Genomic DNA, 21,950 nt, shown 5'->3' with positions numbered 1-21,950 from the left:
TGTCCATAGTCCTAATGACCCACAGTATTGTTTTCCATGGCTCTGAAAAGCTCTGGACCTTTTGATAGTATACATATAAATAGCATAGATTCCTGATATTAAGCTGTCTATCCTTTTATCTCTGTTCATATCTCTTACTCCCTAGTGTTTGCTTGGCTTTTCACCCTTGATGTTTGCTGAAGTTTAATAAACATCAAGCTTTTTTTTTTTTTGCTAGCAGAACTGAATGACATGTAAGTTGCTCTGGAGTGGCTACAGGGACTGACTGGGAGTGTGTGTGTGTGTGTGTGTGTCAGGTGCCATCTGCAAATGGCTCATGAAAACTTTCCAACAAATCTCACATCAGCTTTCGTGCGTCCCAACCTACCTTCCTTAGGACTATATACCCTGCAGATGTGGTGAATCGGGCTGCCAGCCACAAACGCTTAAGCCAAAGGCAACCTCCCAAATAAGCGAAGGCTTTAGAAAGGCCGAAGATTACGGCGGAGGATGGACGGCGGAGTCTCGGGTCAATCCTGGAAGCCCTGAATTCGCAGAAAGGGAGGCCACTCGGCGAGCTAGAGCGACGGCTGGGGCAATTTGCACGCTGGGACGAGAACGCGGGAGAAGAACTGCTGGTCTGGCCGGGAGGGAGTGAGGAGGAGGAGGAGGAGGAGGCGCCAATCCTACTCCGGTTTGGAGAAAGGCGTCTCTCCTCCGCTCTCTCTTCCCCCCTCCCTCCCCTCCCTCGCCCAGCATAGGCTAAAGGAGTCGCAGGTGAGAGGTGATCGGGTTGGGCGGGAGAGGAACGTCCGCCGCCTGCGGTTTGGGGGCTTTGGGTTTCCTGGCTCCCTCCTCTTGCAATCGTCGAGCTGCGGGAGGCGGCATGTCCCAGGGAGGGAGCAGGGATGTGTAGCTACACGCAGCCCCTGGCAGCCGGCCTGAGCGCGCACGGCGGCGGCGGCGGTGGCGGCTGCCGCAGCAGCAGCAGGAGGAGCAACAACCGGAGGAGCGGGGAGGCTCGCAGGCAGTTTCGCCGCGCCTCCCGAACCCTCCGTGCCCGGGCAGGGCAGGGCATGGCAGCCCCCCTTCGCCGATCCCTGCGCTAGTCCCGAAGCAAGAGGGAGGCCAGCAGGCACGCCCCCGGCCCGGGGGGGGGGGTGAAAGCAAGGAGCCGCCGCGATCGCCGAGGTGAGGAAAAGGGGAAGTTGTTTGTCTGCTTTTGGGGCGGGGTGGGGGCATCCGAGAGGGGAGGGATGCGCGCAAGGGAGAGGAGGGGGGGGAGGCAGGGTGGCCTGGAAGGGATCCGGGGAAATTGGGGGAAAAGAGCTGCCGGGAAAGAAAGGTAGGTCTGAAATGGGAGGGAGGATCCCACGGCGCACGAGGAGGCAGGCGGCAAAAGCAGCGAGAGATGGCGTGGGGGGGGGGGTGTTGCTGCCAGGGCGAGCTGGCACCCCGGGGTCTGCCCTGCAAATGGAGTCAGGCGCGGTCGGAGAAGGTTGCTCTTTGGGGCGAGGGTGGGGATGTTTGGATGGCGGCTGGCGGCGGGAGAGTCCTCGGCATGTGCGCTGCGGCGGCTGGGCGAGAGCGCTCCTCCCCTCCACACCTGGAAGGAGCGGAGGTGACTGTGGCTTTGGGAAGGGTCTGCCGCCCTACCTTGGGGTGGGGCTCTCGGGAAGAGGCTGTCAGAGAGGCTCGCCTGCCAGGCGGCGGCAGCGGCAGCAGGAGCACGTGGGGCTGCTGGGGAGGAGTGCTACGCCGTGGCTCCGGCTGCCCTCCGGAGAGGCGCCTCTTTCTGGGCCGGCGGGAATCCGTAGGCGAGCCGGGCGGAGAAGGGACCAGGCGATGCGGAGCCGCCGGAGGCATCAGGCAGAGGATGTGGCCAGCATAGACAGGCGGCCTTTTTGGGGTGGGGGAGCTTCGCCGCCGCCTCTGAATGAGGTTGTGCATTCATCTCTCTTGCTGTGCTAAGAGGTTAAGGCAGAAGAGCGGTCTATTACAATCCGCCCTGCCAGAAAAGGCAATTTTGAAGGGAAGTACCCTCAAACGTAGGCGAGGTCAACTCTGCCTATGCTGTCGGGATGGGGAGACCCAGAGCCGGTAGGGGACAGGGTCGTTGTCAAGTTGCCTTTTTGTCCAGCTAAGTTGGAAGTTGCCTGATGGACATGGGCAGCCTACAAATTTAAAAAATAAATAAAGTTGCAAAAGCCACGTTGCTTTTTAGCAGTAGGCTTTAAACATCAGAAGCCTGCATATGCATACAGGGTATAGACCAGTGGTTCTCAACCTTCCCAATGCCTCAACCCTTTAATACAGTTCCTCATGTTGTGGTGACCCCCAACCATAAAATTGGTGTCTCAGTTCCTAAGACCATCGAAAAAAAGTGTTTTCCGGTGGTCTTAGGCGACCCCTGTGAAAGGGTCGTTCGACCCCCAAAGGGGTCCCGACCCACAGGTTGACAACCACTGGTATAGAAGGATAACCAATTCTACCTAACAGGGCTTTCCACCTAGGTTTGTTACTTGGCCAATCTTGCCTTTGTAAAATTTGAATAATGCTTGTTCCTTTCCTGGGGCATGGAATTAGAAACTCAGATCTTAGAGCCCCATTGTAAAGCAGCAGAAATTGCTTCCATGTCTTAGGATAACATATAGGTCCCTGCTTTTTAAAAAAAAAATACACTTATCTCAGTGCTAATTTCTCTAATCTGTCCTCTCCAGGTTGTCAGTCTATCAACTCTAAAGGATCAGTTGAAAATATTGGAAGCAGAGAAATCAGCTACTTATCTAGTTTCTTGATGAATTCTTGATTCAGTAACTGCTGCACATAGTGATGAGAGACCCCACCATATGATTTCAAATGGTATTGCATAACCTATAACCCAGAAATGTACACAAGTACATTTTTTTTCACCCTCCTAGGGACTCCAAATTCAGCTAATTCAGGGAAGCCACCTAGTTCAGGGGCAACTGAACCTGGCAACTTTAAGACTTGTGGACTTCAACTCCCAGAGTTCCTCAACCAGCTTTGCTCTGGGAGTTGAAGTCTACAAGCCTTAAAGTTGCCACGGTTGGAGAGCCCTGAACTAGTTATAAATGAAAAGATTCCTTTGGAATTTTATTAGCTGCCTGTGAAAGGAATAACGTCTTTCCAAATCATTAAACAGAGAGATTGAAGTAGCAATATTGAGAACAGGATTTAAGTGATACTGTGAAAACGTCAACATTTTATTACTCAGAAAAGATGCTACCAGATTCCTTATGATTTTTGGTGACCATGGACTAACTCAGGTCTCCTACAATGAAAGTTGTGAAGAACTTTCAAAGTGGTTCAGGGTAGCTTCTAATACATTTTATGGGGGAAAACAATTAGAAAAAAATAATTGATTTATGATTGCTGGTGACTTAGGTCATATCTCTGCTTTGAAGACTTTATTGGGAATGGAGGGGAGAAATGACCTTTTCAATGACATGTGGCATTCAGCTGGGGTCCTAATAGCTCAAAAGGAATTGGTTACCAACTGTTCATCCTTAATCCATAAATTATTTTATAAGATTCACAGGAATCATTTTGCCCTTCCCTGATATGCAGCAGCTGTTCAGCAGCACAAAACACTACACCACGACATAATACTTCAGGATAAGAAATGAAAGCCAATCTGCTGGCCAATTGGAACAACAATAGGATTTTAGGGAAATGGTAGAGTTCGGTTACCCTCAGCAGAACGCGACCAGAATTCTACATAGGCTCATAAAAATAACATCCTTTAATAATCAAACATGCATGGAATCTTTATTGTAAACTCACCCAGAATATCTTTTCAACAAGAATACATCCAGCTTCATGAGATCAACAATTCTGAAATGGGCGCAATAGGCTTGTAATTATATTCTTGTCTTTTCATATTGCCTTAAGCTCTATCATCACTACAAAGCAACAAAAGTTCTACTTACTGTAGCTATGTTACAGTGACTTTTGGGATTGTAGTTTGGGGAAAGTGCTGAGAGAATGTGGGTGGGGGACTTTGTTTTCCACCAAAAACAAAGGAGCAGCTGGTGCTTCCTCTGTTCTGTACACAAAAATTGACTGGACTTGCTGTTACATTTAGTTAATAGCAGCAATGGTTCAGCATCTTTATTGCAAATGTGAGGTGGTTATTTTAAGAGTCACAGGTTGGCACATCCTACTCGCTCCACTTTTCTTCCTTGTCCTCAGCATCTATTTCACACCTTTAGTGAATAAGACTATCCCTGCAGCCAGGGTGAATGACACATGACTGAAGGACCCCAGCCCCTCCTTCTTAGTGTCCTAAAAACTTACTGTATATATTTATTCTTATATCTATTTCATAAAACAAGGACTAAAATTGGTTCACTAAATTTTCACTGGGCTTAAAACTCTTTTGCCCTTGGTTCCCCCAGTGTGAAAAACGAGGTCCAAAACTCTACTTCTGCAACTCTAATTATAGTAATATATCCTTGCTATTCTATCTGTAATTCTTAGCTGCCAGACCCCCTTTTTTGAAAAATGCACCCTCTGGATGAAACACATTTGTCTGGCCCTGCCAAAAGAGGGAAGACATGTTAAACCAATAAGTGTGTGTGTGTGTGTGTGTGTGTGTGTGTGTGTGTGAACATGTGCAATCTATGAGGTTACCCTAGAATTTGAAGAAAGGTTAAAATGTTACAGCAGGCTATGTTTTGTTCCAAGATTGAAGAGAAGAGGTTGTGTCTCTTCTTTCAGTGCTTTGGTCCATATGGTCCATACTATTGGGGATGATGGGGGGTGGAGAAGAAGAAGAGGGACAGCCATGATACAACAAAAAAAGGTGTATCTGCCACATGTAGGATGAGCTGTGATTTTGGTGGGAAGGGAGCAGGGGAAATTTGTCCATAGTTATCTTTGATTTTAAAAAAAATAAAACTGGTCTGGGGTCTTTGGGGAGTTATTTGTACAGCTTTGGAGTCTTTCTTACAATACAATACAATACAATACAATACAATACAATAGTAGAGTTGGAAGGGACCTTGGAGGTCTTCTAGTCCAACCCCCTGCCTAGGCAGGAAACCCTATACCGTTTCAGACAAATAGCTATCCAACATCTTCTTAAAGACTTCCAGTGTTGGGCCATTCACAACTTCTGGAGGCAAGCTGTTCCACTGATTAATTGTTCTCACTGTCAGGAAGTTTCTCCTCAGTTCTAAGTTGCTTCTCTCCTTGATTAGTTTCCACCCATTGCTTCTTGTTCTACCCTCAGGTGCCTTGGAGAATAGTTTGACTCCCTCTTTTTTGTGGCAACCCCTGAGATATTGGAACACTGCTATCATGTCTCCCCTAGTCCTTCTTTCTCTTGATGCAGCATATCATGACTTTTCACCTGGTGTGATCAGTGAGGATTCACAGGTGTCAAAAAGTAGCTTGGGTCACCTGCATTGCTGGCTCTTCAAGTTTCCCACTCTTGCTGGCATGAATAATACTATAGAATAGCCACAAGATTGGAGCTATTTGGAAGAAAGGGAAAAGCTGACATTTAGTACCGACAGGGTCTTACTTTCTTTTGACCCCCTGAAATAAGCGCTTGGCCTTATTTTTGGGGAGTCTTATTATTTTTGAGGTGCAGGAGGCGGCAAGCGTAGTCACTTCATGGCTGTGGCTGTGTTGCAATATTTTCAGGGAGGGCTTATTTTCAGGGTAGGGCTTATTTTAGCGCATGTGCTCAAAAGCCCGATTGGGCTTATTATCCAGGGATGTTTCATTTGCAGAGAAACAGAGTAGGAACATACATGCTTCCTAGAAGGAAGATCTTGGACTCAACTCCTGCCTCTCCAGATAGTGTATCGAAAGACTTATGCTTTAATAATCTGAAGGTCTGCAAGTTGGAGCAAGCTAACATTGCTCATATCGGACCAATATCCCCTAACACGAGGGATTTCCAATTTTTCACAATAAAATGGAAGCACATGTAATAAATATATCCAACCATTTAAAAAAAAATCCTTCAGAAGGGTAGACAGCCGTTGAAAATAACCATTGGGCTGTTCTGCCGGAGACATGAAGCAGTAGGAATAGCTGTGACTAAACAGCAACATGGTTAAATTCATGGTCCAATTTTAAACTGTACTCCCATTAAGTGTCCTTGTATTGCTGGAGATAGAGAAATTCTCAGAACGGCTCAGAAAACAGTGGGAATTATTTCTGAGCAGGCAGCAGAGGATTACACTTTTAATTAGCCAAGTAACCCCATGAACTTTTCTGTGTTTCAACTTTAAATTTAACTAAAGCTCGAAAGGGGGTTATCTGTTCAGTACAGTGAGCATTTCACTTTGGAACACATATGTAGGGAACAGTGATTTCAGAAGAATCACTCTCTGATGTATGCCCTTGATTTTAAAGAAGGGCTTGGTTTTTCATAGATATGGAGCTGTCAATCCCTTCCCAAGTAAATTGTGAATGCCCCAACACTGGAAGTCTTTAGGAAGATGTTGGATAGCCATTTGTCTGAAACGGTATAGGGAGGGGGTTGGACTGGAAGACCTCCAAGGTCCCTTCCAAATCTGCTATTGTATTGTATTGTATTGTATTAAATGGGGAGAAAAGCTTGAAAAGGTCGGAGGGATGGGTTCGATTGCTTATGGAGCACAATATGCAAGCTGAGTCTTAAAGGTTTCTCATTTTAACATGTTTAACTTTGCGTCCATCCAACTACTTGGGATATAAAATGGCTTGCTAATGCTGCAAGAGAGGATCCTGATCTTATCTTTGTTTCTTGTAGGTGACTATCTCGGTGGGGCCACACTGATCATGCTCAGGAGCTTCTGTCTTCAGCTCATGTCCTTGCTTTGGATCCTTGCGGCCCATCACCACTTCATCCAAGGTGAGGATTAGCTAAACATTCCCTTGAGCTCTCTCGAGTGCCGCCGAAGAGAAGAGAATGTTTTATTCTGTCACTGAACACATGGCCTTCCTTTTATATAGCTCTCTGTGAGGGGTGAGTCTCATTTGAAGAGGGTTCTACTTCAGGTGCCAAATAAGCACCTTTACCAAATTAGCATCCAGGATTTGGATGAGGTTGGGATTCCTTCCCAAAACGGGTTGTCTGCCCAGTTGCTGGGTGGGAATGGCCCATAGTGGGCGTGGCCCAGTCGGCCTCCTGCACTACAGCGGAGTGGGGGGGAGCATTTTCGCCTTCCCCGGGTTCCGGAGGCAAAATTGCATGCGCACTGAATTGCGCGCGCACCAAACCGGCAGTAATGACGGCAGCAACCCACCCCTGGTTCTCCCGAACCCAGGTGAGCCCATAGCAGCCTAGCCCTAGTTTGGACCACGAGGCAAACGAGTTTTGAGGACAAGGCGAAGAAAGCATGATGTCTGTGGAGCTATTCAGATTTCTTTCCCAAATGATGGTAGAATACAAAGCTATACAGGGCACAAAGGTAGCAGAGCAAGAGATCCTTATGTGATATTGGGCACTAGTGGAGTTTGGGTACATGCAAACCCCACTATGAGTTAAGGAAGGATCATACAACTATAATCTATCATAAAAATAATATAAATATAAAGTAATCCATCATAAAAAAACATTGAAAGATTTTAGAGTGGTAGATGGGCTGCAGGTGAAAATTGCCTTGTTCCTCACAATAAGTCACAGTAATATTAGTAACGGATTGATATGACACCTTTCCAATGGCAAGAAATGTTCACTGCAGAAAAATGAAAAGAGTATTGGAAAAAACAATTTTTTCCTGGGAAATGGTGGCACAGGATTGCCTTGGATTTTCCTAGAACCCATAGGAGATGTTGTTTTCCCTTTGAACAAATCCAATACAGTCTTAACACAGAGCAGGAAAGTGTTCACACACTTTCTCAAGTGTTCTCCACCTGAATCTTTTCACATAAAGGGAGAAAATAGCTGGAGGATGTTTTAGAATGGAAACACTTACTTTGGCCTTTCACTGCGATGTATCTCTGCTTGCATCTGGAATGAGTTTGGATGGAAAACATGGAAGTCATGTTTAACTTGAATTGGCTGACATTCAGGATGTCTGATCTGTTACTGTGCCGGCTGTCCTGCATCTGAACTGCGCCTCCCTGCATTTTAAGTTTTAATGTAGGCAGTGACACCTACTGGACACTCGGTGGATGGCCTTACAATATTCCCGAGGACCAGAAATAATCAAGAATGGAAAACAGAGGCTACATTATTATTTATTTAGTAAATATACAGGCTGCTCGTCTCAAATACATGATTCTGGATGGTTCACAATTGAAATAAAATAAAAGTAAAAAAGCCAACAGAGTTAAAAACAATAAAAATAATATAAAATGCCTGAATTCTGCCATAGATCAGGAAAAAAGAACTGATTATTTATTAGATATGTATGTATGTATGTATGTATGTATGTATGTATGTATGTGTATATGTATATGTATATGTATATGTATATGTATATGTATATGTATGTATGTATGTATATAATTTTATAGGTTTTGTTTTGTGTGTATGCATATATGTATTAAACGTGATGATACCTCCTGCCTACCAGACATCTGGAAACCAGTCCTAGTCAACAAACGAGCCCCACCTACCACCCAGGCTGTTACAACATGAAACAACAATGGACACACAGCCAGCACCAGTCAGCACCAATCTACCAGTCATGATACAACCACACAACCAATGATTCCACTTACTTAGCTCTGACCACGCTTTAAGCCCAAAACCCAGCCTGAAGATGGCGAGTGAGACCTTGCCGAAACATTGCCAAGACAATCTCAATCTTACATGGGAAAAGACCCGAATGCAACAAGACCAGCATATATATGTGTGTATGTGTGTGTGTGTGTGTGTGTTGTATTTGTGCTGATAAATAAATAAAGGGAGACTAGTATAGATCTATTTCAAGCTATTTAGCTCTCATCAGCTAGCCATACCCTTACTGTGATTTGAACCTGGGCTGTATTACATATTAGGCAGGAGTCTTAGCCACTAAGCCACAGGCTCTCCTCCTTATCAGCTGAGCCAGGGAAATAGGTATGTATTTGTGTTACAACCCCTGGTATGCCCAAATATGGGAGGGAGCTCACTACTCCCCCTTTCTGTCCTTTGGCTCATTACAGAAAATGATGTGTGTGTGTGTATGTATGTATACATGTATACACACACACACACACACACACATGTGTGTGTGTTGTATTTGTGCTGATAAATAAATAAAGGGAGACTAGTATAGATCTATTTCAACCTATTTAGGTCTCATCAGCTAGCCATACCCTTACTGGGAATCGAACCAGGGCTGTATTGCATATATCACACACACACAACCTATAAAATCCTACGTGGGCTGTGAGAATCTCATCTGAATGTTTTGTTGTTATTGTTTACTTTGTCCCCTACAATATTTTCATACCTTAACTTATTCTTATTAAAGTTACACTTTGATCTGAAAAAAAGTTGCTATTTGCTAGTTGCTATACTATCTTCATCGTGGAGAAAACCTCAGCTTGGGGAAGATGTTTTGATGCAGGAAATGACAATCAGAAGAAAGATTAATTAATCCTTTTCCTCCATCACAATTTACTACCAATTAGATTTTAGAATTAGAACACAATTAGATTTCCATTTTAAGGTATACTATAGTTATCAGTACTTTGTATCTTATTTAGTTTTCTCTACATTATCTTAGCTTTCTCCCGATGGAAACTTTAGCATATCCTACAGGTACCTAACAATAAATGATCAAACCCCCTCAATGAAAGAGAAGCCAGAGTAGCTTTGTACACAAGAAACTAAGATGGAGACAAAGGATGGAAAGAAGTAATGGTAGAAAATTGAAAGGTGGGACCAGAGGATGGCTCAATTACAGCCTTGGAGATACTTAGATAATTAAAAAGAAATCCACACCTTGGAACACTTCTAATTCTTGTATCAAGTGATGGGGCAAAGAACTGGAAATATTAGTGGCCTCAGAACTGAAGGTGGAGGAATCCATGCCAGTTTCTAGACTATTTTCCAGTTTTAGTTGATGTGGTTATACTGAGCAATAGCCATTCTTACTAGATAGTGCTTCTTTTCTTTCTCTGTTTGCACTTCCCCATGATGGCTGATGGGAATCCAGGAGAGGCAAGGTTTTGAATAGTTAACAGTGTGGAAACTCAGATAAGGTCTCACCATTACTTTCTTTTAATAATTATAATCAGTCTTGTAACATTGCAACTCCAAGACAGGTATCACCTTAACCAGCTGCATTGTGCACACTAGAGCCCCATTGGGGTTACTGGCTGTCTGTGGGTGACTATTATATTGCTACAGTCATTCTGGTTTTAAGGAAAAATTGGTTGGGCAAAATTATAACAGAATAACAGAATTAGAAGGGACATTGGAGGTCTTCTAGTCCAACCCCATCTCTCAAGCGGGAAACCTTGTACCATTTCAGACAAATTATCACCCAAACGCTTCTTAAAGCTTTCAATATTGGAGCACCCACAACTTTTGGAGGCAAGTTATTCCATTGTTTAATTGTTCTAACTGTCAGGAAGTTTGTCCTTAGTTCTAGTTGGCTTCTCTCCTTGATTAGATTCCATCCATTACTTCTTGTCCTGCTTTCAGGTGCTTTGTAGAATAGGTTGACCCTGTGGAAAGGGTGTCCTGTCTCTGAAATGTGCCCATGGAGGCCCATACATTGGATTTTTTTCTTTCAAGGCAGTGGAATTGTGATTTGGAAGTTGTGGGTCGATTACAGTTCTTTACCCTAGCCCTAGAGTTGTTCATAGAGACCTCTTCATGAAGGGCCTCTTGATAAGCCCACCTTAAGCAACGGATGGACCCAATGCAATTTCAGTAGGAGCTTACCTGTTTTCCATGAAGCTCTGGCACATAATTCAGTGGAGGCTTTTGCTGCAGTTTGGAATGAGCACATGGCAGGGGCTCTATATTGGATTATGCTCATGAGGATTTTGTGGTCACAGGTCTTGTAGAGTTTGTGGTTGTAGAGTTGTGAAAGAGGAAGTGGTACAAGAGATGCCTTGTGTGCTTTGATGAAGAATGAAAAGCAAAGCTGACTGGATTCAGAGAAACTTCACCATGGAAAACCTGTGAGGGCTTGAGATGGAGATAGCAGAACCATATTGGTCCACTTGGATCTTTTGACAACATTGACTATGGTATCTTTCTACACCAGCTTTGGGGAATGGGAGGTATTGATTTGCAGTGGTTGTTCTCCTTCCTATGCAGCTGGTTCCAGTCAACATTGGTGATTGGGGAACAGAGGCTTAGTTCTAGGTTTCTGAAATGTGAAACTTGATCAAGTCTTTCACTGACCTTTTTTGACATCTGCATGAAACCAGTAAGTGAGGTCATTTGAAAGCATGAGGTATAGCATTATTGGTGTTGATGATACCCAGTTATATATTTTCACCCTGGCCCAGAAAGGTGATGCTGTTGGAGTACGGCCTCAGTCCTTGAAGACTGTGAATGTCTGGATGGGGAAAATGTCCAGATCTGTTCTCTATGACCCAGAATGCAGGACATAGAATAAGGAACAGAAGTTACAGAAAGGCAGATCCAGCCAAACATTAGGAAAATACTTTATAATGCAAGAATAGTTCAATGATGGAACCAATTATCAAAGAGGTAGTGGGCTCCCCCTCATTAGTTAAACAGGCTGGGCAGGCTGAATAATTTTTTATTTGGATACCTAAATGTCCTTTCATGTATATGATTTTGCAGACTTGAACTTTCAGGGGAAATGTTTAGACTGACATTATAAGCGCACAAGACCTATACAATAAAGGATTAGGTGAAGGTGGTCTGATACAGTGGAAAATACAATGAGATAAACAGAATTTGAAAAAAGTATGTCTGAAATGAAAAGGAATTTTCTGTATCTTGGTTCCAATGGAGCATAGGGTTTTGACAAAGCTTCTGTCTTAAGTGCTTTTCCATTTGTGTGAGAAAGAAGACCATATGCAAAAGAATAAACGTGCAGTTATTCCAATGAAGTCAGTGGAGAACCTCAAATACAACCGGCACTACTTTCATGGATTGTAATATTTTATTTTATTTATATTTTATTCATTTAATTTTTTTTATTATTAACTTCTATGCCACCCATCTTGCCAAGGCGACTCTCGGCAACATAGAAGTTTAATACCCATGAAGAATCTTAGACTGGGATCCCAGGTTTTTTATGATTTGACCAGTGTGTATTAAGAAGGATCCCTACTATTATGTCAGTCTTATACTTTCACTGTAATGTTGATGTAGTTAACTGCATTCTTGGCTCTGTTGTACATAAAGTTCTATGCTCTGTTCTAAGTTGCAGGTGATGACTGCAGTGACCACTGTAATTTGGCCCACGGCAGCTGTGAAAAGGATGGCAAATGCAGGTAAACAATTATTTTAATGCAAGTATAGCTTTTTTTCCACTGTAGCCTTCCATTCTGTCTGCCATTGCTTCCTTTTCAATATAATATATTGTAACAATGCGTATGACAGTCACAAGAAGGCTTGACTTTTTTTTTTAATTGAAAAAGTTTTATACAAACAAATTTTCCCCTTTTAACCCCCCCACCATACAGTATAAATCCCATACAGATACTATACCCCCTCCCCTCCCCCCAACCCCCCCAAAAAATTCTCATTCGAATATTATACCAATTACTTTACCCCTCCCCTCCCCCCGTCTAAAAGTAAATTACTCATTCACATATTGTACCCCCTCTCCTCCCAACAGTCACAATATAAGTTTCTCTTAAAGTAATAATAGCCCATTAATCCCATCTTCTAAGCTAATTTAACATATATAAATCATAATATAAATTTCTCTTAAAATAACAATATTTCATTAATCCCATCTTCTAGTTTATTTATACATATATATTGCCCCACCCTCCACCCTAACCCACCCCCACCTCCCACTCAACACCTCCCCCTGACTTCCGCTATACACCACTCTAACAATTCCAAGCATCCCATGTATTGTTTACTCTGATCAACTATCAGTCTAAACATTCTTACCTAAAGGCTACATAATACCTCCTAGTCTGGTATTTATTCTGTATATAATCAATCCATTTTACCCATTCCTGTGTATAATTCTCCTGCTTCTGATCTTTTAAAAAAGCTGAAATTTTTGCCATTTCGGCAAACCCCGCCACCTTCTGAGTCCATTGACCAATTGTCGGTAAAAAATCTTTCTTCCAATGTTGCGCAATCAACAACCTAGCTGCTGTGACCATATACAGAACCAATTTTGTTTCCCCTTTAGTAAAATCCTTAGCTATACCCAAGAAGGCTTGACTTTCTGTGATTCTATCACAGAAGCCAAAGAGGCTAAGACACCCAAAAAACCCCACTTTGTTTCAGTAAGTTGATAAATAGAAGCTGAGAGAAGGATTTAGCTTAATTATTTATAGCAAGATATTCCCATAAGAGGAGGAGGGCCTATGGAGCTGACGTCAGCTGTGAGTTCTTGAAAATGAGAATTCTGGACACAAGAAGAATGCATTTATTTAAATTTGTATTCTATATTATTTTGTACTGTTTTAATAGTTTTGTTTTTTATGTGTTATGACATGGACCGCTAAGGTTCACTCGTTGAAATGGGCAGCTATAGAAATCAAATAAATAAATTTTTTTTTAAAAAAAAATGAAGGTGTAATGATTAGCAACTAAGTTAGACAGCAGTGGCTGTTGAAGATTTATTGGCTGGGTGATCCGGAGATGGACCAGCAGACAATTTGATATACTAGTGGGATATTGGTTTAAATGGCATTGGAACATTCTTCAAATGGAATTGGACATATTCTGTAGAAGTAGGTTGAAGACAAAGAGGAAGAGGCACTGGGAAACCTTTTATTTTTTGACTAAAAACAGATTGCTTCTCTGAGGCAGAAGTTAGATGGAAGATGAGAAGTTCTACTAACCAAAGCCAGAGGGAAAATCAGTATCAGAGTCAGAATTCCAGTTCAATATCTTTAATTTTTTGCTTATCTCAAAGTAGATTGTAAGGTGTAGGAATATATATCAGACACACATTATGGATTACGTATAGAATTGGAAAAGATTCAGCTTGCAAATATTTAGTATGGAAGGGGGGGAGGGAAATCCCTTGACTACCTATGGTATACTGGAATTTTCTCTGCTCATCCAGATCTTGCATTCTTTTGCAGATGTGATCCCGGTTGGGAGGGAAAATATTGTGAACACTGTGTGAGAATGCCTGGCTGTGGCCATGGGACATGCCACCAGCCCTGGCAATGCATTTGCCAAACTGGCTGGGCTGGCAAGTTCTGTGACAAAGGTAAGTTACTCCAATTGAAGCAGGATGGAAAAATCTTAAATAAAATCTGGGTAACACATATTGGAAGTGGATACTCTTACATAATGCTGCTTTACACTGGTGTATGTGTGTGTGTGTGTGTGTGTGTGTGTGTGTACAGAAGCTTGACCACATACTTGGTAGCCAAACTACAAAAAGTTCAAGGGCATGCCAGAGCAAGATATGTAGCTTTTACTGTAGATACAAAAGAAGTCATATCTGCAGAGAAGAACAGAATTGAATTCTATGTACATGTAGTCCTCAAATTACAACAGTTCATTTAGTGACCATTCAAAGCTACAATGGCACCGAACAAAAGTGACTTATGACCATTTTTCACATATATAACTGTTGCAGCATCCCCATGGTCAAGTGATTTACATTCAGATACTTGAAAACTGGTTCATATTTATGACGGTTGTTGTGTCCCGAGGTCACGTGATCATCATTTGGGGCCTTATGACAAGCAAAGTCAATGGGGAAGCCAGACTCACTTAACAACTGTGTTACTACTTTAACAACTGCAGTGATTCACTTAACAAACATGGCCAAGAGAAGTTGTAAAATGGGGAAAAAACTCACTTTACAAATTTCTTACTTGGCAACATAAATCCTGGGCTCAATGGTGATTGTAAGTTGAGGACTACCTGTGCATGTGGGTCAGACCCAAGGTTTAAGCCAGAGGCATTTTCTCCTACACTTTAAAATTTAGATTAGGATTTTTAGTCCATTTAGTACCCTGCTTTAAAAACCGACATCTGTATTCTTTCTGACCTTAGTTCCTTATCCCATCTTTAGCTTTAAAACAACAGTAGCAGTTCAACCTAATCTCAGTAATCATATAGCCTTGTTAGCAGTGTCTTCTTGTATTTGAAAGGGTGTCTTTTAAGAAGACAGCAGTTGCTTAGAGTTCTTGGTCCTTTTCAGTGGTGGGATTCATTTTTTTTTACTACCGTTTCTGTGGGTGTGGCTTGGTGGGTGCGGCATGGCTTGGTAGGCGTGGCTTGGTGGGCGTGGCAGGGGAAGGTTATTGCAAATCCCCATTCCCTCCTGATCAGCTGGGACTCGGGAGGCAGAGAATAAATGGTGGCGGGGCCAGTCAGAGGTGGTATTTACCGGTTCTCCGAACTACTTAGAATTTCCGCTACCGGTTCTCCAGAACTGGTCAGAACCTGCTGAATACCACCTCTGGTCCTCTTTCTTTCAGACTGGACTTGCCTATACAAGCCTCAGTAGGAATAGGTGCCTCCTCGTCAGGCAGAGTAAAGACAATGATAATGTACTTCTGAAAAAAAGCCATTTTTAATTTTAGCAGTTTCAGTATAAGTGGGGCCATTCAGCAAAAGCGGTTTTTGTTGAATATTGCTGCCACTTCATTCCATCCCTTGCAAGGTTTCCCCTTCGACACACCGTTGGGTCAACAATATTCATCCTTTGAACATTTCACCCTATTTGGGAGGGACATTCTTACATTCTGAGAATGTGTAAAGCATGGATAAAGCATGTATCTAAACTCCACTATAGGTTGGTTAGTTGTTGTGTGAGTGGGTTTCAGGGTTTGTTTGTTTTTTGAGAGAGAAAAATTAAAAAGTAGCTTCTGAGTATGAAGAAGGACGGAAGGAATCCAGACAATAAATTATTTTAGGAAAATGTTTTTCCTTTTGATCTAACTACTCAGTTCTATACTTTCCTCCTCCTCGATTGTCATTTTGTTTGTTTCAGACACTAAGTATGTTATACTACTCAGTTATCAGTAAATAAATATATTTACCATCTTTTCTTGAGATCAAGTTCATTAAAAGAAAACTTCTTCCCATAGGTCAAGTCAAATTACAGGCAGTCCTCAACTTATCATTTGTCTAGTGACCATTCGAAGATACAATGGCACTGGAAAAAGTGAAATATGACTGTTTTTCACGCTTATGACCATTGCAGTATCCCCATGGTTACATGATCAAAATTTGGCTGCTTGGCAACTGGCTCATATTTATGACGGTTGCCGTCTCCTGAGATCATGTGATGCCCTTTTGCGACCTTCTTACAAACAAAGTCAATGGGGAAGCCAGATTCATTTAACAACTAGCTTATTAAATGCAGTGATTCACTTAACAATTGTGGCAAGGAAGATCATAAAATGGGGCAAAACTCATCTAACAATTGTCTCGTAAGCATAAATGTTGGGCTCACATATGGTCAAGGACTGCCTAAAGGTGAATCTTGGGTAGATGGCCAAATAACTGTAACTTTTATGAAGCACCTCCCTATGGACTTCTATGGGATCTTCATCCTTTTTTGTGTATTTTTTAAAAATTCTACTTAATGATTGTAGTGTAAAAATAAATGTGTTTTTTTTTTTAAGTGAGACTTAAAATTGGCATGAGACAATCAAGCTCAAATGTGTTTTAAACCCACCTTTTATTTTTTATTTTTTAAAATTATTTCAGATGTTCATGTCTGCGAGCATCAGTCACCGTGCAGAAATGGAGCCGAGTGTGTATACGATCGTGATGGAGAATATTCCTGTCTGTGCCTTGAAGGGTTCCATGGAAAGGACTGTGAACTGAAGACAGGGCCGTGTGAGAAAGCAGGGTGAGCAGTCCTAGTAAAAAAGCAGAAGATAATCTGAGACCAGAGCTCCTCTGCTTTGGTCACAATGTGTCAAGCCGGCCTCCTTCAGTAACCAAGAAAGAAACCACTTAACTCCATTTTGCAGAATTAAGAGTACTTTTACTGGTTATGAAACGATAGCAGCTAGGCAAAGCAAGATCTGAGGCAAAAGTGCGTGAAATCATACATATCAATATGTGACCAACCCCCTCCCCCTGGTAACCCTCATCCCACTGTCCAATCTGTAAATCCCTTAGGTGTCATGTGAGTTCCATCTTCAAGGAGCATCATCAGGTAGGTATGCGGACGGTTGACTTTGACCGACACCAAGCGCTAATCTCCAGCATGCGCAGTAACGGTGAGACCAAAACTCCCACTTTACAATCTCTCCTGTACTAAAGCTTCCCCTCCCAAATACCAGGGCTCACCCTCCCTTTTTCAATGGCAGCCGAAAGCAAACAGCGAAACAGAGGCTGACACGATGAATTTTACATCTTCAAGAAAATGCCATGTAAATGAAAATAAGTGTAACTATTGTGGCCGGCCAGCAGAGCTGGCAGCAGATTCAGACAGTGAGGAGGTTGGGGAGGAACATATGCCAGTCCTGGAGTCTGGGGAAGGCTCTGATGAGGGCTCTGTGTCGGAGGCAGAGATGGGGCCAGAGCCGTATGCCAGTTATCAGCTGCCGTCAGAGTCAGATATAGTGAGGCAGATGAACAGCTGGAGCCTGTTCCCAGTGTGCGCATGTGCAGAGTTGCCAGACAAAGGGAACAGCTAAAGAACAGGGGTCGACTTGGGAGGAAGGCCACAGGTGGGCGATGAATGGTCCTTCCAGAGGAAATAAAAGAGGAGCAAAAGGGGAGTGGAGTTTGCAGGAGACAATTAGTTCACTTAATTGGTTCGTGACTGTACGAGACTCCTTACCAAGTTTTGCAGATATCGGCCTGTCAGCTCTCTAAGTCAGATAAAGTCTGGGACTGTAAATCCTCCCTTGAAAGACTTTGCTGGATGTGAATGAGCATAATTCACAGGAAATTAGTAAAAGGGGTATTTTGTCAGGACAAGGAGTTTGCTTCATGCTCTCGAGAAGCCTAGGTCAGAACTGTAACCTTTGGGCAAAGATTGAAAAGTTTTACTTTTACAAAGAGAAAATTGAAACTTCCAACTTTGTAATGGACCTTATGGGGTTGTGGTAATCAAATAAAAAAAGCATGATGGGTCTTAATTTTCCCCTGATTTTTGTCTTTTCAGATTTCCATGTAAAAATGGTGCATTGTGCCACGATGATAATGGCTTTGCTTCCAACTACACCTGCAAGTGCCTGGCTGGATTCACTGGTGCACATTGCGAGATTGATGTCGACGACTGCCTCATGCGTCCCTGTGCCAACGGCGCCACCTGCCTCGATGGCATTAATCGCTTCTCCTGTCAGTGCCAGGTTGGCTTTGAAGGACGTTTCTGCACCATCAACATTGATGATTGTGCCAGCCAACCATGCAGGAATGGGGCTAAGTGTTATGATCGCATCAACGATTTTGATTGCTTGTGTCCCGAGGGCTTTGCTGGGAAAACATGTCAGCTCCAAGCTCCAGAGGCAACCTGGATCACTGAGTCGCAGCCTGATGACAAGGACCACAACAGGGCTCTGGGAAGCACAACCAGCAGTTACTCTTGGATGACCCAGTCTGAGCCAGCCAAGGTTATAGTTACTGGAAAGCGGATCACTAACTACAGCGAGAAATCAAATGATGATGGGCTGTTAATCTCTGTGAAAGAGGTGGTAACTCAGCAAGACTCGGGGCTGAGTCAGTCACAGCTCATTTTAGTGCTTGTATTTGGGGGAGTCACTATTGTGTTGGTCTTAGTGACCGTGTTGCTGCTGCTGAAGAATTGGCAGAAGGGGCGCCAGAGAAGTCAGAGCCCCTCTCAAACTGCAAGGAAGCTTCAGGACCAAGAATGTCAAGTGGGAATGTTAAGTACAATCTTGATAGAACCCAGGAAAACAACGGAGCTGTAAGAAGCCAGAATCAAGGCCTGGTTGATTTAGAAACGCCCACTGGCGACTCAGAGAATCCTTCCAGCTGTGTCTGGGGTCAGTTCTGGCTGCTTATCTCCAAAGCGTTGACGGCTCTGATGGAACTGAAGGCTGTGAATTGGCATGAAGGAAAGTGTCCACAAGGCAGTAAATCCTGCTTTGAGAAAAGAATTCTTGAATGTGTGCAGTAAATCCATTGGCATGTTGACTTCGACTCATCAAGGCAGCCAAGGAAACTCTGGGCTAGGATAACCCTCCTTTTGAAAATAGCAAGTGGATCAGAAGGTTGTTATCCGACGTACAATCTACATTGTATAATGGCGTCAAAGGTTCCGGGAGAGTTTGTAGGAGCTGAAACTTCGTTAGGCCTTCAGGCATTTGATAACTCTTGGTTAGAGTCTTTGCAGATTTCATATGGCCTATTTACTTCTCAGAGTTTAGAAACTGCTGTGGATATGCCCTGACTCTAGAATTCTGGTTAAACAATATTGAATTTTTCTACCATTTCTGCCATTATGTGTTTCCAATGACATTATCTTCCCAAGGGCCTCATAATGCCATGAGACAGTTTGCTGACCATTTTTATAACTTCTCCCTTCCCTTCTATCTCATTTTCTTTTTTGTTTGTTTGTTTGTTTAGTTGCAAATGAAAGATTCTGTATTATACCAAATCATCTCAGGAGGTTTGTTAATACTTTCATTTTATATCACGTTCATTCACCAATCCAGCAACACATTTCCTCAGTTATGGTGTCAAACGGGAGCAAAAACAAAGCAAATGTCCATTCTTTGCCTTGGATAACTGGTTTGAGCCTTCACACTTGCCAGAAAGAAGATGGATGTCTATGAAATAGAAGTAGAGCTGTGTTCAAGCAAGTTCTTAAGTGAAAGAACTTAGGAGTGACATCAAACAATTATATTGTTGGAGGATTCCACATAGCGTGCATGTATATGGGAGAGAAGAAAAGAGGTACATGCTATAAATTTGGAGAGAAGAATGCCTCCAGATCTATGTTGGATTCTATCAAAAAAGAGGTGGTAGAACTGCTGAAATTTTGAAACAAAAGTTTGATGGTTCCAGATACAAAATCCACTTTTTAGAATGGTTGTCTTTGTGCTAAGTTTTGTCTGTTTTCAGCAACAAGTGTTCCTCTCCATCTGCTGTTCCTTTTCGAAGGAAACATTGGTAGTTGTCTTACAGCAAGTCACTTCATTGGTATATTTAGCTCAGAAGCCGCCATATTGATTAGCCGTACTTCTCCAGGGGTTTAAGTAGGAAAGTAACCAATTCTTACCTGGCAATGACAGGATTTTAAAAATATACAATAAATTACTTTACCTTCTCTATATGATAGTGAAGGTAATGATGTAGTTAAACAGAAAATATTGTATAATGATCTTTGAGTTGAGTGATACAATCTGTTCCATTCCATTCAGTAGTACAGTAGTACTTTCTATATTCTATCAAGATAAAATGCTGAGCTTATAGAAAGTTCATGTTGGCCTTGGCTACTCAAGTCCCTCATCTCACAGCAGAAATATGTAAACACTTTAGGATTGTGGCTAAGTTCCTAGGTTGTGTGCATGGAAATACCTAAGTTAAGCAAAAAAACTTGAAGGAAATATTATTTTTGTAATACACAATTGATAAATATGTATTACTGTTCAGCTCCCCTCATCTCACAGCAGAAATATGTCAACACTTTAGGATTGTGGCTAAGTTCCTAGGTTGTGTACATGGAAATACCTAAGTTAAGCAAAAAATAAAAACCCTGAAGGAAAGATTATTTTTGTAATACACAATTGATAAATGTGTAACTTTATAAAATAAATACAGTAATTAAAATACCAACAACCAGTGCCTTCCTGCCCTCTACACAAATTATCAGATTGCATCATCACAACTCTGTCGCATTTAACAAAAACTTTTTTTTTTTTTTTGCTCAGGAGTGGCTGAAAAGGAAGAAGTAATAATAATGTTTCCCCAAGTATTGATACTCTCAGTGTTACTTTTCATCTTTTTAGGGATGGTAATTTTGATTTAAGCAGTGATCCATATGCTTAGTAATCAGTGGCATATGGAACAAGCTGCAGACAACAATGTGCAATGGCATCACACAACTGCTGCTGGTAGATATTTGCATGTATTTGTCTCCCTTTGCTTGATATGTGTGTCAACATAATTGCACAAGTGCTGTAATTTATGTATTTAGGACAGACACCAGCACCCAAGTACACAAAGGCACTGTGTGATGATGTTACTGCACGTGTCATTTTGATGTCATCATGGCTTACTGGTGAAATCAACAGCAATATACATGCCCACCTGTTTACCAATTAAGATGGATAAATATATTGGTAGATAAGGTTGTTGTCGGAAATGTACTTATATAAAAAGGGTAAAGGATATCAGTCTTGGGGGGATGGGGATGATATTCTGAAATAAGATTTTTAAAAATACAAGTGATGCAATATTTTTATTAGGATCAGCCAAAATTCACAAGATAACAGCTTTTGGCTTGATTTATTCCATGCACTAAAAAAAAAAAAATCCAACACAGTCCTAGGCTGCATTAACCGAGGGATAGAATCAAGATTACATGAAGTGTTCATGCCGTGGTAAGACCACGTTTGGAAATTGTATCCAGTTTTGGTCACCATGTTATAAAAAAGATGTTGAGACTCTAGAAAAAGTGCAGAGAAGAGCAATAAAGATGATTAGGGAACTGGAGACTAAAACATACGAGGAACAGTTGCAGGAATTGAGTATTCTTATTTTTCTTTTATTGATTGGTTTAATGAAAAAAAGGACTAGAGGGTGACATCATAGCAGTATTCCAAAATCTAAGGTGATGGCACAAGGAAGAGGGAATAAACCTATTTTCCAAGCACCAGAAGGCAGGACAAGAAGCAATAGATGGAAACTATTCAAGGAGAGAAGCTACCTAGAACTTCCTGATACATTTCCTGACAGAAAAATTTATTGTTGAATAACTTGCCTCCAGAAGCTG

General features: G+C 42.2%; 1 protein-coding gene across 4 annotated transcripts; it reads left to right on the top strand.

Annotated features, from left to right (window-relative positions):
• Window positions 1–282: 282 nt before the first annotated feature.
• On the top strand, window positions 283–20,956 carry DLK2 (delta like non-canonical Notch ligand 2). 4 transcript variants are annotated; one of them, XM_081944558.1, is made up of 6 exons: window positions 283–756; window positions 6,752–6,853; window positions 12,294–12,363; window positions 14,149–14,279; window positions 16,742–16,886; window positions 18,156–20,956. In XM_081944558.1, the coding sequence occupies exons 2-6, from the start codon at window positions 6,781–6,783 to the stop codon at window positions 18,919–18,921; spliced, it is 1,185 nt and encodes a 394-aa protein (XP_081800684.1). In that variant the 5' UTR covers window positions 283–756; window positions 6,752–6,780; the 3' UTR covers window positions 18,922–20,956. The 4 variants fall into 4 exon arrangements, with proteins under 4 accessions (XP_081800684.1, XP_081800685.1, XP_081800683.1 ...); XM_081944559.1 differs by having other exon boundaries at window positions 283–1,170; window positions 12,300–12,363; XM_081944557.1 differs by having other exon boundaries at window positions 283–1,170.
• Window positions 20,957–21,950: the final 994 nt, after the last annotated feature.

The sequence above is a fragment of the Natrix helvetica genome (genome assembly GCF_964273705.1).
Source record: "Natrix helvetica genome assembly, chromosome: 2".
Lineage (NCBI taxonomy): Eukaryota > Metazoa > Chordata > Lepidosauria > Squamata > Natricidae > Natrix > Natrix helvetica.
This window is presented reverse-complemented; position numbering and strand designations above follow the sequence as displayed.

Excerpts from the sequence above, each read along its gene's own strand:
- DLK2 (XM_081944556.1), top strand. Across the intron at positions 12,364-14,148 it reads GAAAAGGATGGCAAATGCAG|ATGTGATCCCGGTTGGGAGG; the intron begins GTAAACAATTAT and ends ATTCTTTTGCAG. Across the intron at positions 16,887-18,155 it reads GGGCCGTGTGAGAAAGCAGG|ATTTCCATGTAAAAATGGTG; the intron begins GTGAGCAGTCCT and ends TTGTCTTTTCAG.